The sequence below is a fragment of the Varanus komodoensis genome, unplaced genomic scaffold, assembly GCF_004798865.1.
Source record: "Varanus komodoensis strain SLA01 unplaced genomic scaffold, ASM479886v1 scaffold8, whole genome shotgun sequence".
NCBI lineage: Eukaryota > Metazoa > Chordata > Lepidosauria > Squamata > Varanidae > Varanus > Varanus komodoensis.
This window is the reverse complement of record NW_025336481.1, coordinates 26,675,006-26,689,325: the sequence shown is the minus strand read 5'-3', so window position 1 is coordinate 26,689,325 and position 14,320 is coordinate 26,675,006. Positions and strand designations below refer to the sequence as shown.

The following is a 14,320-nucleotide window of genomic DNA, read 5'->3' as shown; positions in this document are numbered from 1 at the left end:
CCTTCTCTTTCCAGTGTCTCGTGTCCCACACACACTTTGTCTCGAGTTTAAAAATAATAAAAAAAACACACCCATCCTCAGATGCACACAGTTTGACCCACAGAGAGGGTCACACTGGTTGTCCCATTTAATTCAGTAGAAAAAATGTCTATATTTATAATTAAGATATTACATTGCATTGTTTCTGCTTCAGCTGTATTCATGAGAGGGCTTCAGTGGTCCAAAACGTCTGAAATCATTTTCACATGTATTAGTAGTCATCATGCTTCTTGGAGGAATGATCCTGTAGACATAATTTAGACAGTTTGGATTCACAGCTCCAAGGCTGAAGCATCTGCTGAAACTCCAGTGGATTGGTAACCACATCACAGTATAAAGCATAGTGAATGCACCCCATATCTTTTGCATATAGTCTCTTTTATGTGAGCATACCTCATATCCAATCCTCCCACATGCTGCAAACTGCAGCATTTTATTGCAGCTCAAATAACACAGTCAAGAAGGAATCTTCATTTTGTAGAAGCATTTTATTTTTAAAAAATACATGACACAACTCTAATCATTGCTCAGATACATTTCTATGGAACTGAATGTTAATTAAATTCCAAGCTGACATTCTAGATACAAGAGCTGTCAGATGATCTGTCAGTGATCATAAATATTTTAATTTAAATATCTCACTTTAGTCTGGAGATATATTGTGATAGAGTTTAAGGAATTATTTTGTACATAATACAGGCAGTACTAAATGATGATTTGCAGCCTCTGCCACTCAAACAAATTAAAGTTGCATGTACTTAACTACCATCAAAAATAACAGGACAAGTTAGTAATGCCTAAGTTAAGTCTCACTTATTTCAATAAGATTTAAGGACAACCAACCACATCACATGACCATGTGTGTTTCTATTCAGGACTTCAACAGGGATAAATATGGAATAAATCCCAGGTAACTTGGCATAAAGTTGCAGTTTTAGCTGGACTAAGGTCTGTACATCCACCAGCTTTACTGAATGGGTCAGATAATGTCTCATGCACACATTGTTTCAGACCATTAAATCTTATTCCCCAAAACATTTCCCTTGACCAAAAACTCTGTGACTTCCATGTGTATATGACAAGTACCTGAGTTGCTGGGACAAGGAAAATTATGTGGAAGCAAATCCTAGATTTCAATAAAGCTTTCTTTCCACTGTGTGTTAGAAGGCACTGTGACAGCCTGTAGGATACATCGCTGTATTCTGTACATTGAAGGCCCAGTTGCATGCTCACTTTGCAGTTCTAATCGCTGGAGATGAACCCTATTAAATCCAGAGAACCAGATTTCCAAAGCTTGAGACCAGTGGCCATTTTGCACACTGGAAAGAGAGAAAGCATAGATGACTCATGCTCCACCCTAGCCAACCTCCACTAATCAGATGAAGCGGAGAGTTGTACATCTTCTGCATGCAGGGACAGACCATATCCCACATTTGAATAAAACCAGATGGCAGGGATATGGCTCTCAAGTCAATGAAAAGCGCAAAATAAACTTATGAATCATTAGATTCCAAATAACCACTGTGTGAAGTAGATGCAGTTTTACTTCCTCCTACAAAGAAAATGTGTTGTTTTCCAGTTTTACTCCAACATAAACATACCTTGGTAATATCTGATTGTAGCTTACATTATCATTGTAACATGGATGCTACCTATTTTATAGGAAATGATCAAATATAAAGACTCATGAAAAAAGGAGGAATACAATAATGAATGGCACATGGAAGAACATAGGATATCCTCAGTGGGAGATGTTCTGGATAAAATCCCAGTGGCTTACACCCTGAATTATTAAAAGTCTCTTTAAATTAATAAGGAATTAACGCTTAACATTACATAGATGTAAAATAGGTAATGGAAGATAATCCAGTGTAGTATAGCTGAAATCTGTGTTTAGAACAAAAAACAGCCACAAGCATAACAAAACCCAAAATCCTCCTTCCAGCCCTGATAGTTAAAGAATGCTGGGAACAGTAGGACATCTGCATCTAAACATGTATGGTGTTGTGCTCATGGGTGGTGTCAGGGGGTGGCCCATCAGGCTGAAGCTCTAAATTTTTGATCTCTGGTTTAGCTGGCTTTTTGCCCACTTGACCTCCTGTTATCCCTCCTTGAACCTTTCTACTTCAGACTTTATTTTCTGAAACCCAATGTCCTCCTCTCTCTCATCTATACATACCTTTCTTTTCCAAATTCAGGTATATTTAGGAGTCAGAGTCTATTAAAGATACATATAGAAAGAGACTTTTGAGCATGTATGAATTAACAAGTGCAAACTTGTATGTTTTATTTTGTCCTGGGGACGTGAGACTTAGATCTTTTCAGTACCTAGTACTGCCTCTGATTGTGCCCTCAATCTAATCCTTGAATTCAATTCTTATTCATAAAGTAATGGCACAAGGGGTGCTAGCTAAGTGCAACCTGTACAATGTTAAAGACCTGAAAATGATCTTCTGAGGTGTCTTACATAAACTGTGGGAATACTTCAGACTAACTAATGATAGGCATCAGCTGATTTTTTTTTTAAACACCAGAGGCTTGAGAATTATACCATATAGCACACAAAATATATAATGGTATCTAAATGTATTAATAAATTATTACAAACTATGATGGCCAATCTGCTATTAATTCATGTTTCCACTAGGAACTGACAGATTAGCAAGCTCAACAATGTTATCCTGAAGGCATTAATATAATGTCAAATGCTACAGCCACATTTTTTAAAACATGAGGCAGTCAGGAGAAATCTCTATGCAAAACTTTTTCATAACATACACAATGTAGTCTTCAGTACTCAGGAGAAATATTTCCTTTCTTGTATTAAAATGGGGTTTTTTAAGCACAGCAGCCAGTTGATGTTTATGTGTGAGGGAGAACTCCAGGTCTAAATACAAGAAAGAATTTTTCAAAGTACAAATAATGCATCATTCATCCATTCTCATTGGCCTTTAATTTGTTGAACAGCTTCATATATAAACCTCCCCTCATAGCTACAGGCAACATGGCTGTTTTGTATTAAAACCCACAGGTTGTTTAGTGTTCCATATCACCTGGTTGACATACTGTATAAGGTATGGACCTACCAGTTTGGTAGGCCTAGTCTAAAATATAAGTTCAGGAGTAGGCTGAACTTGTTCTCGCCTAGCTATTATATATACACACACATAGAACCCTTCTATTTACTACATTTGTATGATGTCATTTGTGGTAACAAATAATAGACCAAACAAAAGTTGCCAAATTCTTATTCACTTTTATGGCACTGTAAAACCCACTTTTTTGGGTGCCGACACCCAAGTCTAAGTTTCCCTCCAGTCATAGGCTGAGGCAGGAAAAATGCTATTCGGTGAAATGTGCATCAGATTCAGAGAGATGAAACACTAATTTTTGAACAGGTTAACTGTCTAGCAAGCCAAGCTCATAGGGTACTGCTACTTCTTTGATGCTGTGACAAGCCGTAAACATCTCCTTGTGATATATGGAATTACTGGCTTGAAAAAGTGAGGAGGGCGAATACCCCCACTCTTGCCCCACTGCTTGCCTCACTCTGACACCTTGTTGTGTAAACAAGTGTTAATGTGTGTAGGAAAGTTAGGTAGGGTCCACATTAGGACTGAACCGTGAGCTCTGAGTGCTCACTGGTGCCAATGGACTGTTTTTCTCAACTTAATTACCATGCAGGGGGCAGTTTTCAAGGGAAGAGAAGGATTAACCATCCCTTCCCACATGCTGAAGCCCTCTCAATAATTCCTCTCCCCATGTGGCAATATAGCTTTGCAAATAGCCTTTTTCCATTGGTTTGGCATGATCTGAGGCCAGGCCCAATTTAATTGAAGGATTCTGTTTGAGTGGTTTGGATAAGAAATTTCTTGGCTGCTTTTCCAAGGAAATTTAAATAAACCTTAGTAATTGTGTCTATATTTGCATATCCAAATTCTTCTACCCAAAGATTATGCACATTTGTGTCCTATGGGTCTGAGTCCTGAATTTTTTACAATATCTAGTATTGACCCTGTTCATAGGCTATCCACCCTGATCTTTCAGGTTCCTAATCTCCAGAACTATTCAAGGCATTGTCTGGCAGTGGGTTGGCAGGTAGGGAATGAAGCAGTATTCTCAGCAACTGCAAAGATGAAATGGAGAGAGAGCTGAGATTACTATGAGAGGGCAACTGATTTGCAATCAGTTCATGGTTCATTACCACCAGAGTCTGGTGAGTCTTTTCTTATTGAAGGCATTTGAAATGCTGTATGACACATCTACATGGACAATGTTTAGACTGAATTGTCAATTGAATTATATGAATAGGGAAATTTAATTTTCACATGCCTCCCTCTCTATAGCTGAGAATTAAGTGTATTTCTAATTTGTATGACGGAAGAGTATTTATTCATTTATATATTGAATATCCTGCTCAAGGCAGCTTCATCCACATGAACCTGACCCATAGGAAGACACCACCTTATCCATATTAATCCATTGTTTCTTCCAGGCACGGTCTCCATAAAATAAGCATAGTTTTCAACTATGTGGATAACAGCAAGGTGTCCCCTATTGCTGTCTCTGAGTCTTGACTGTGAGAAGAACTGATTCCAGTATCTGAGTCTGTGTCATTTATGTCTAAATTAGTCATTTTATGAAGTAGGTCTGTCCCTGTAAAGCTCTTGGTGGCAACTTCACTCTCCTTTGCTTGTTCCTCACTAGGTGGGTACCTGTACTCAGCTGCGTCTTTTGCGGGCAAAGCATTAAGCTCTTCTGCCAGGAGATCATATTCTTTCTCCTTGTTTTGAAGCATTATGTCCCTGTATTTTAGCTCCTGCTGGATGCAGTTCAGTTGTGAATGGATTCTTAAGGCATCTTGCATACTTTTCTCCAGCTCATCCTTGACACCTTGTACATCAGTACTTTCCATATCAGCTTTAGATGCCTCCTCTGTCCACATGTCTCCATTTTTTTCAATTGCCTTTACTTCTTGCTCTATTTCAGCAGATAGCTTTTCAATCAGTAGTTTGTGATACTTCAGTCCTTCTTCCACTTGTAAAATCCTCTCACTTCTATATGCACTATCTTGCACCTGTTGATGGGTGAAAGGCATTTCCATTTGTTGTTCTGCAGCATTAGTAGAAGTAGCCATTAAGTAGGACTCCTGCACATAATTTTCCCCATTGCTCTCAAGCTGAGCAAGGTGAAATTGGGCTTCACACTGTTCAATCTCTAAATCCAGTTCCTTCATTCGGTTGATTTGCTGGTGAATGGTGTGGTCCTGAGAAAGGATCAAATGGATAAGTGTCTCTATATTGTCCCTCTCTTTCAGAACCCCTTCCTGTTTCAGTTTTGCCAGCTTCCGGAAGGTTTTCCTAACAATCCTTTTCTGCTTGTCCACTGGCAACATCTTCATGTAATTTGCTGGGCTGAGATCCCAGTGCTTTTCCAGATTTGGTACCACCTTAGCTTCAGCTGTCCTCCACAATGGGAAGGGAAGGAAGGCATCTGCTTTGACCAAGACAAAATGCAAGTTAGGCTGCTCTTCCCCCCAGGCTTTCCAGAGCCTTAGCATTTTTGTGAGAGGTGGAAGAACCCGTTCGGAACCTCTCCATTTTTCTATAATACAATAATCTTTGGGCTGTCCAAAAAGAAACCTTTTTTCTGCTAAGGTGGCTTGATGTTCTTCAAGCAGGGCTTCAATCACCTGCATGCAGGTTGTGCGCTTTGTCAGTCCACTGACAATTTTCTCTTCCTGGCAAACCCAGACTACAATTTCCTGGTCAGTGGCTCCCATCTCTTTCACTGGTGATCTGAAATTAAAGAAATAAAATATTATTGACAGTAGTTATATCTTCGTGTTGCATTAGCTATCATACATATTCAAGGCCCTTAAACTGCAGATGAGCTTTGTGATAAGGTGTTAGTTCAAAATGGTTACAGCTGTGACAAAGTGCGTGCCTATTAGCCGATTGCTTAATTATCCTTAAAGAAGTAACTCCAAGTAGATGCAATCCAGCATCTTTTAAGCAGGCTTTACTGGCCCTCTCAACAGCAGCTGGGAACCACCACAGGTGACTGCTGTTCAACTACAGCAAGCAGCAGAGGTCATGGCATGGGGGTAAGAGGTCAACTACACCAGAGAAATCAAATTTCCCCTGCAATAAATGCCTCAAGCATATAATGGGCATGCTCAGCCTTTCAATCCTGCATACTCTTATGTAGTGGAACTGGTGACTGAATGAACACATAGGATCCCACTGAAGGTCTCCCTGGATTTCAGTGGAACTTAAGCAAGCCACATCTCTTCTGACCCAAATCCCTTGTGCAGAATTGCATAACACTAAGGAAAGCAGCTTTGGGATCTTTGTGGAAGGACAAGTTAGCAATGCTTATTTATGAACAAATACATAAATCCGCAGCCTGTAAGAGGCAGCCCTTCACTGCTCTTCTTTTGTTTACTGCTACTTCTGCTGCAATGTCCCTAAATACTGTATTGCGTATCTTCTGGGCATGGACATTTTTTCTCCTTTCAAAGGGCTTTATTTTGACATAATGCTACATGTGCACCTGCATACAAATGCCAAACTTTTGCTGGCACATGTGGATGATATAGAGCAATAGTGATGGTAAGAAGATCTAAAGCAGGGATGGGCCACACACAATTCCCACCAAGCCTTCCCATCATAGCCAATGCTGAGGGCTCATGGTAGGTTTGGGCTCAAATTTCTGGAATGCCACAAGTTGCCCACGCACCCTGATCTAAAGTTTTAGAGTGGTAATTTTGCAAAAGCCTCCAGAGGAAGATGAAAAACCAAACGGGAAGATCAGGAATAGCATGGCAATCTATTTGTTAGGAACCAGTACTGGTGCATTAACGAGAAAACTCACGAAGAGGACATCATGTATGAAGCATATCTCCTCCTGCGATCATTATGTGTTCACAGCTTCCTCCCCTCCCTGCCCCTGGGTGCACAGAGGATACTAATCAACTAACTATAGGATTGTACAGTCTGCATGAGCTGCCTGGGGTATTTTAGGTATAAATCATGTTCAAAAGGGCAGATGCAGAGACATGCTATTCCAGGAAAAGGCACTGACATTTCCTGCAGCAAATGTGCAAAGCAACAACAAGTGTTCATCTTACGTAGTTCCCTATTGGTATCTAACCAGATCAATATGCCTGGCTTTCCAGAATGAGCTGCAACTTCCCAGTGTATGCACATGCATGTCTGCCCTGATCACTCACCATTTGTCCCCCAGTATTTTTCCTCTCCCCACCTCCCCAGTAATAGAAATACTATGAGTATAAAAGGAATGAGTATAAAAGGCCTTTTAAAATTTGGCCCAATTTATGTGCTGAGACATTTTGGTGACAATTACAACACATTTCTTCAGACAAAGGACAAATGTTGCAACAGTTTCAGATGCACAGCTCTGGACTAGCTGGACCCTTTTATGCTGTTTCATTCATTCTGCCATTTTCACAGGGCAGAGGAGCAATGTGGTGTCCACATCTAGGGTTAGTGCTGTGCCAAATTCCAGTTACCTGAAAGTGTGTGTGTGTTTCCCTAATGAAATGGACTTCAATTGTTTCTCCCTCATTCCTGGAGGAGTTCCTAATTTAATTTTAATTTCTTATCCTGGTGATTTGAGTACCACTGGAGGGATACTGTGCATCTGTTTTTCTTCTGTTGCACATCTCTGAAATGCTCTGCAGCTGCCCAGGCTGCCTCTGCTTCCTGATCTGAAAAAAGCCCTGATGGAAGGATTAGCTCATGAGGTCTTCCCTTTATGGAGGTTTCCATTAGAACTGTGGGAAGCTGAGGAGGCTGCAGACTGCCAGAAATATGATTATACAATTATAATGAGGCCATCTCACACACTCCTCAGCCACCAAGTAAGTAACATAAGAACAAGAATCCTGAACCAAGCACATGAGAACATTTCTGAAATGTCTGCCCCTTTACTTTTCTTCCTGAAAGCAGTTTATTTTCAATCAGATAGAATGAGAATGATTAAAGATTTGTGGAAGCATACCACAGCATTTCTATTATGCCTTCAGCAGATATGCTATATATAGTGCAGAGCTGCTGAAATAAGAGTGGAACTGGCTTACCTTTCAAAAGTAATAAAAGACAGCTAGAAACACCTTTATGTTTACATTTCACTCCTCCATACTCCTAACATCAGCCTCATTAGCTGGGTGTGGACTGTTGTGTAGCCAAAATGGCACCATCCACACACAAGAGGGAGGTATCAGCAGCTCTGGAGAATCTCTAACCATGCCAGAAGTAACAATAACAAGGCTAAAATGAAGACCTAGGGAAATTCTAGAGCAGCTCAAATAGGACTGAGCAGGGAGGGTTGGCTGTTGGAGGTGAGGAGCACATTCCAGGGAACTGGTGGGGCAGAAGTGAAGGAGTGTAGTAGCATGGCCAGCTGGAATGAAACACTGAACGTTTTGCTGTAAGCCGCAAATTAATACATGACTCTCAGGTGAAGTAGGTGATGGGGACCTCACTGTTTCCAACCAAAGTGTCTGCCAAAGGGTGTAAAAAACTGTGATGGAGAGATTGGCTTCATTTTTTTCCATATCCGTGTTATAAACAGCTGTTAGACTACAAGAAAAGTCAACTTGACATAGAGAGAAGTTTAGAAATGTAAAAGCCTACTAAAATGTTCCTTTCACTCAAATCACCTTACTTATGCACCAACAATAGTAAGCAAACTACAGTATGCTCTTGTAACCCTCTCCCACCTGTTTGGCATACAGCCTCCCACTGCCCATGGTTGGTTTGTGCCCTCCAGAGCATATTCCCACTCACATCCTATTCTGGTTACTTTCCAATATTAAGGTTTTAACTAGCTGGTTCCCACAAAATCCCTTAAGAATAAACTAACCTCCATATATTATTTTTACCAGCAGTCTCACAACACAGGAAAGCTTCAGAGAAAAGTGGAGATTTAGTATGATTACTTCCTTCAAAAGTGCCAAGTATTTAGCACTCTGCATCTTGCATATCTTTGCATATGTATAGTTCTAGATCAATAAAATGTTTTAATGTGCAAAATAATATTACTTCGTTTGTATCCATTTAGCGTTGTAACAACAACATTTGGTAGATCAGTGGTTACTCGTTTTGCTGACAAAAACCAAGTTAGTGTTTTTCCCAATGAATCTTTAGCTGACCAGCCATCTCCAGATCCAATATTTTAACAGACAATAGCAATCTTCACTATCTGGTGGGCTGAAGGAGTCACAAAACAGTTATGTTAAAGTACTAGTATAGGACCAACTAGTAAGTATTTTTAGAGCTGTGATTTTAAGTTGTGATTCTTCAAAACTCTACATATTTGTTCAATTGCATTAATGACCTGCCCTGCTCCAGGGACTCAAAAGTGGATGACAATACCCCATAATCTGCTCCATCCATGGCAATCAAATTCCTTCTTGGAGCTTACACAGTTTCTGGAAGATGCACAGGTTCAGGCTTTGGTAAATCTCCAGCAGAAATCCACATCTGGAAGCAGCTATCAATAGTGCTTTGTGCTTTTCCCCCCAAACTCTATTTAGTACATATAGAGTATACTTAAAAGATTTTTCCAAAGGTCTCACAAAGCAAAAAGTTACAGTGAATAAATGTGACATTCAAGCTGTGGCACCACTAGTTGTCAATCACTTGGCAAAGGGCTGGGAACCTAAACTGCTAGATCACCCCAGAAGGTCCCCAAACCATGATGAAGGGGTAGTCTGGGAGTTGTGAACTCAGTTGTGAAATTGAAATGGTGCAGCTGCATGCCATTTGGCTTAAAAACCTTCCACTACAGCAAGAATAACACAAAATTCAGCCAATCAGATTCCATCTCTGTGGTCATGCAGCCAATAAGGAGTTCTAAGATGCAAGCAGAGCTGCCCCATCAAGATGACAACATTTAGAGGGTCACAGAATGTGAAAGACCATCACATTGTCAGAGTGTGTTTCTATATGGATATAATAGTGGGTTGTTACTGTTTTTTTTAAAGCATATTAGCTTGATAGTAATATCAATTATAACATAAAATGGAATTATTACATAAAAAAGGAGAGAAAGAGAGTAGTAAAAAGACAAAGACTGACAACATTTCTTCTGAACATATTGCAATCTTTAAAAAAAAATCCCCCATCTCTCTGCAAGTTTGCATAGCCAGAAAGGCCATAGAAAGACCATTCTTAGCCAACAGATAATCAGTTAAAATGAAATTAATATATATGTAAAGGATTGCAACAGAGATCTGCAATAAATGTCAACAATCTCTGAAGCAGATATTTGCTTTAAGCCACAGAATATATAAAAGAGTAAGACCCAGACTGGAATGAACAATTATTTAAGGTACTCAGTATCCAATGGCTACAACAAGTAAGGAAACCCAAGATGATTAAACACATTAACACAATTCTTATCAAGTACAACTGATAGCCTCATGCATATCTACCAGGTGCTGATAAAAGCACAGAGGAGAAATCTGCCAAGAATTATTCCATTTTGGCTCCACTGAACTGAATGGGAAATGTATCAGTGAAAATCCTATTAATACTGCCCTTGAAAATTTAAACTCTATGTCTCTGGGCACATCAGCAGACACTAGTCAGGCCTCCTATTAGAAAGGAGGAATGTCATGGTTGTATCTTGTATCAGGTAATACATTTGTACACGACCCCATATTGTTCAGCATTAATTAAGATACTGTGTAGACAAAGAACTCATATTAGAATTGTGTGAAGCAGCAGATAGGTCTTGCTGAATATAACCATGAAACTCTGTGAACTGAAGAACTATGTTTTAATCAGACCAAAGACTTTTCTAGTCCAGCATTCTGGTCACACAATGGCCTGTGGGAAGTCCACAAGTAAGACATAACTTTAACAACACGCCTTTGTCCATGATCCCCAGCAACTGGTGTTGCAATACATATTGACTTTGACACTGGAGGTTGTACATAACCATCATGAATAGTATCCACTGAATATAATTTGGCAATCAATACATTTGAAAAAAAAAAAGATGAAAAATCCAAGGAAACCAAACTGTGTTCAAATAGCAGATATTAACACTGATTACAATTAGGCATGGAACTCTGTTTTTCAAAGTGAAAATGTAGAAATTTCATGAAACATAAAACTTCCACAGTCAGTGGAAATTTAGCAGAAGATGAAAACAACGTATTTGATTGCATAGTATAAATCACCTTATTCTCTGTATAAGCACAGTGACATTTTTAAAATCCAAAGGAATGCATTAGCAAAGCTACTCAATTTTTATGATGCTGGTGTGCGCATATGTATAAATCACTTTTAAATAGGTGTCACAAGGAGGCTTGATACTAAACAGGAATAGCAGCCTAGGGAGGTTGTGGAAATATCCAAGCAAAGGATGGCCATGCATCTGTCAGGAAATACTTTACACTTAGGATGTCCTGCTGAGTGGCAGGGACCAGAGCCAGATGATTTGCTGGTTCCCATCCCAATACTACAGTTCTATAATTCTATGTTATTCCTAAGCAGCATGCCCTAGCTAAAGCTGCTTTCATCCTGACTTCCTTCAGTGCCTGAACATTCTGCAAGTCATAGAGCAAAGCACCTAGGAGCGATTTAAGGTGTTTCAGATTGCAGTATGAACTGTAGGGCTGTAAAGCAAGTGCAAGAATCCCCACCATCATAACAAGGCCCTAAGAATAGAGGACGTGCAGACTGAAATTAGCTTGTGCAGTTTGCAGGACAGCCATGCGCATTCAGGTTGGTCCTTAATAAAACTCTTTCACCATCTGGAGTAGAGAAATACTAATTGTGAATATAAATACTAAAAGTGATTGTGTTCTGTGGTTTGAGCCTTAGCATTAACTGTTAAGCTAAAGAGGTTCAGAATACCACTGGAAAAAACTGTAGGAGTAACTTTCCTACAGAGAGGGTGGGAGAGAAACAGAGAGCTGCATGTACAGACTGAAAAATGGTAGAGAAAAAACGGTTTTTAAAGACAGTTTTTCCTAGCACCAATAGGGTAGTTGAGATGCTGTGATCGCAGATTACATGTGGATTGGAAGATGATAGCTCTGGGCAGTCATTTTTTTTTTAATATTTTGGACATGTCCCAAGACAGTCTTTGCCTGTACTCACCCCTACAAAAAATAAAATATGTTCACAAAAATTCATTGAAAAATAGATTTAAAAAGCTGTATTTAAACAGGAATATTTGTATGGATTTTTAAATTTTTATTTACAGATTAATGTGAAAAATGGGATAGAATAGACTCACAGATGAATATCTGTAAAAACCATTAGCTATTCTATACACATACTGATGGAAAGACCTTGGCCTAAGGACTCAATGTGCTTAATTTGAATGCAAGGCCAGTAGATAAGATAGAAATCCATGAACAGCTATTGTGGAGAAAAAGTAAGAATGGAAGAAGAGATCAACTTCTACTTTTATAATTTCCTGGCAATTTTCCATGTCCTGATCTGCTTTCTGGAGTGGGTATCATCCCATGCCCTAAGGTCCTTAACAGTAATTAAGTTTAAAATGAAATTTGGTAGAGAACAAGAAGATTTACTGACTTGGCTCCAATTCTAAAGTAAAAACTAAAAAGCTAATTGTTCACAGATACTTTTCCTCCTTTAATCGTATGAGTCTTTCAAGGTTCTGTGTCCAAAGCTAATGTGTATTACTATGATTGTTATTATGATTATGTTGCAGACTTCAACCTCACTACACTGACTTTCAACAATCCTATGCTAAATCAGCATAATTAATAGGATAGCAATAGGTTCTGAGACAAAATTAATGCAGCAATGCCAATTAAAAAATCCAATTGTGTTTGTGAATGCAACCTCTGCATTAGCTGGGCAAGGTTGTGTGAGTGTCCTGGACAGCTATTGAGCTATATGAAACTATGGTCTGACCTGGGATAAATCAGTTCTCTATGTCCCCATGACTGATCATGACATTATGTGTCAGTGGCAAAGACACTGTGCCCATGTAGGTAAGGCATGGATCAACACCCCTGAAAGCAGGAGTAATAAATGATGGCACTCTATCCGGTTTACATCCTTGCCATCCAATCCTCACAGGCAAGTTTCCAATAAAAAACAATAGCACCATTTCGCTCTTAAAGCATCTCTTGACTTGATGGGCAGCATCTTGCATGCAGAAGCTAGAGTTTTCTCCTAATAAGGGTTCAGGTCTCATTAAGCAGCTATCAGTGACACACATGTGCACAGCAATGCTCAGAACCTACCACACATATATGGCATCTGTACCAAGTTTGTGCAAGAAGGCAGAAAGACAGGCACATGGATAAGCAAAATAACATGAGAGCCAATCCTGTGACAAAGATGCGAAGAAACAGGATATTTAGCTTGGTGTCCCATTGCTGGCCTGGGCCAATTATTCCAGAAATGTCAATGGCCACCTTTTGAATGCACTGGTAATAGTGATCTCTTTTAGTGATATCTGTTTTCATGATGGTGATGATAGAAAGTATGGGGAAAGTCAGCATGGAAGGTGTCATAAGCCGTTCACTCCTACTGCAACTGCAGAGCTATTGAAGGAGATGTAAGAAAAGGGTATGAGGGTGGGGTGGTGTCTCAGCATCTACAAGGACCAAGCAAAAGTCACCCTCTTCCCATGTGCATATTGGCTTATTCCATATAGACCAGAACCGAAGGGGTTCTGTATGTAATCATATGCCAGTGAAATAGCCCAAGGGGGACCTGTAGAACTCAGGAGGGTCTCATGCTGTTTGTCCCTATCTGTATTAATTACCATTTATAATCATTTGGCTTGCTGTGTGATTCCTTTCATCTAAAGTGAGCCATCAATTCCAAGCTTAACAAGCAGAACCATACAACAGTAATAATATCTAAAACATCTGTTCTTTGTCATCTCACATTTCAGAAGATTAAGTCAATAAGGTCTAATATCATATGGCCCTTTCAGGCAAATTACATCATAATTCTTTAATTATAGGTAATCTTGGGAATACACAACAAAGATGGATGCTCTGAACACAGCTTCTGCTTGTCAGTGATTATTTAAACCAAACAGTTTTGTTCCTCTTTCCAAAAATGAAGCTTTTAATAATAATAACGATCACCAAAAAAACTACCACATGACATATGTTTATATTAGGAAATAAGCTGCTTCCCATGACCATTTATGGACAGATTCTATTCCAGCTACTATGTATTCAGAAATGTAATATAGTACAGCTCTCTCAGATCATTCAGAAATCATTCCTACTTGTAAAAGACCATAC

General features: G+C 39.4%; 1 protein-coding gene across 1 annotated transcript in view; it reads right to left on the bottom strand.

Annotated features, from left to right (window-relative positions):
- Positions 1-508: 508 nt before the first annotated feature.
- The window catches only part of RASSF9 (Ras association domain family member 9), a 37,986-nt gene continuing 24,174 nt past the window's right edge, over positions 509-14,320 (bottom strand). The window contains exon 2 of the mRNA XM_044455740.1: positions 509-5,837. Coding sequence (XP_044311675.1) covers positions 4,568-5,837 — 1,270 coding nt within the window. The 3' untranslated portion in view covers positions 509-4,567. The remainder of the gene's footprint in view (positions 5,838-14,320) is intronic.